Consider the following 1,329-nt stretch of genomic DNA (forward strand, 5'->3'; position numbering starts at 1 on the left):
AATGTGTTCAGTGAACTGTATCAGTCTCTGCAGTAGATCCCAGCTGCAGAACAAAGTTCATTTTCTGTTCAGTCAGACTGAGGGAGGTTTTTGTACGATGAGTTTTCACTGTGTGAACACAGGATCGGTGTGATAACTCTGACAGTAGTAAACTCCTGCATCTTCAGCCTGGACTCCACTGATGGTCAGAGTGAAGTCTATTCCATTTCCTGCTCCACTTCCAGTGAATCTGGAGGAGATTCCTGAAAATCTGAATGATGTTCCATAGATCAGAGCTTTAGGAGCTTCTCCTGGTTTTTGGTGGTACCAGGCAAGGTAGTACTGTGAGCCTGAGTAGTGATAAACTTGTCTGTTAACCTTACAGTCAACAGTGACAGTCTGACCAAGTTGCACTGGTTTGGCTGCTGGCTGAGTGACAACAACATTTTGTCCATCAGACCCTGAGGAGAAAAAGAAAGACTGGACATTAGATGATCAGACTAAACACCAAATGATTTCCATTATACAGGAAAATTATTTTCCTCACCCTGAGTAAAGCAGATGAGAGTCCAGATGATGAAGCTGATCAAAGTCATGTTTTCTGTGTCTTGTGTTGTCATGAAGGACAGCTGTCAGTCCTCCAGTGTTCAACTCTAAGGACTATAAACTCTCCCAGATCACTGGTGCATGGAGCTGCTGATGCAAAGTGGCTCTATGGAAATGTTCTGACCTGCTGTAATTGGAAATAGGATCTATGGTGATATTTTGTTTGTCTTATCAGTTAGTAGGTTATCAGTTGAAAACCTTTAGTGTTTTTTGTGTTTTTTGCAAACTTGAGATATTTTGATAAAATATTTTTTTGCCTTTAAAAGCCTCTCTTCAACCACAGGCAAAACAGATTTCAGATTTCATATTCGTATTTTATAAATGTCATGATCACATATGTTTTTATTCAAAACAGCTTTATAAAATATAAACTTTTAATATATTACATATATAACAAAGGTGTTTAGTATTTAAAGTCCAGGCTTTATTATATTTTTCCAGATGTTAAGTTTAAGCTATGATTAAAATTGTTTTTTTTAGCATATTATCTAATTTATTGCTTTTTAACAATTGTGAGAACATGGTTTTTTTCCTATTATTTATGTATTTATTTTTTGCCGCAGAGGCAAAGCCTCTACAGCTGGAGCAGCACCCTGAGGCTCCCTGCAGACCAGTGGAGGAAGGTGGGCTCTGTGACCTGTGAGGCCACCCAGGGCTCCCAGTCTGAAGTCACACAGACACTGAGGAGAGACCAGTGTTCCCAGTCCTGACCTGATTCACTCAGACTGGATCTGAGAAGGATTA

At 39.4% G+C, this 1,329-nt stretch overlaps 1 gene segment (V, D, J or C); it reads right to left on the bottom strand.

Annotated features, from left to right (window-relative positions):
- Positions 1-105: 105 nt before the first annotated feature.
- LOC107081551 lies at positions 106-599 on the bottom strand. The segment is given in 2 exon segments: positions 106-440; positions 527-599. Coding segments are annotated over 2 exon segments (408 nt in total).
- Between the last annotated feature and the right edge of the window lie 730 nt (positions 600-1,329).

This window comes from Cyprinodon variegatus, unplaced genomic scaffold (assembly GCF_000732505.1).
Source record: "Cyprinodon variegatus isolate N-32 unplaced genomic scaffold, C_variegatus-1.0 Scaffold6803, whole genome shotgun sequence".
NCBI classification, from domain to species: domain Eukaryota; kingdom Metazoa; phylum Chordata; class Actinopteri; order Cyprinodontiformes; family Cyprinodontidae; genus Cyprinodon; species Cyprinodon variegatus.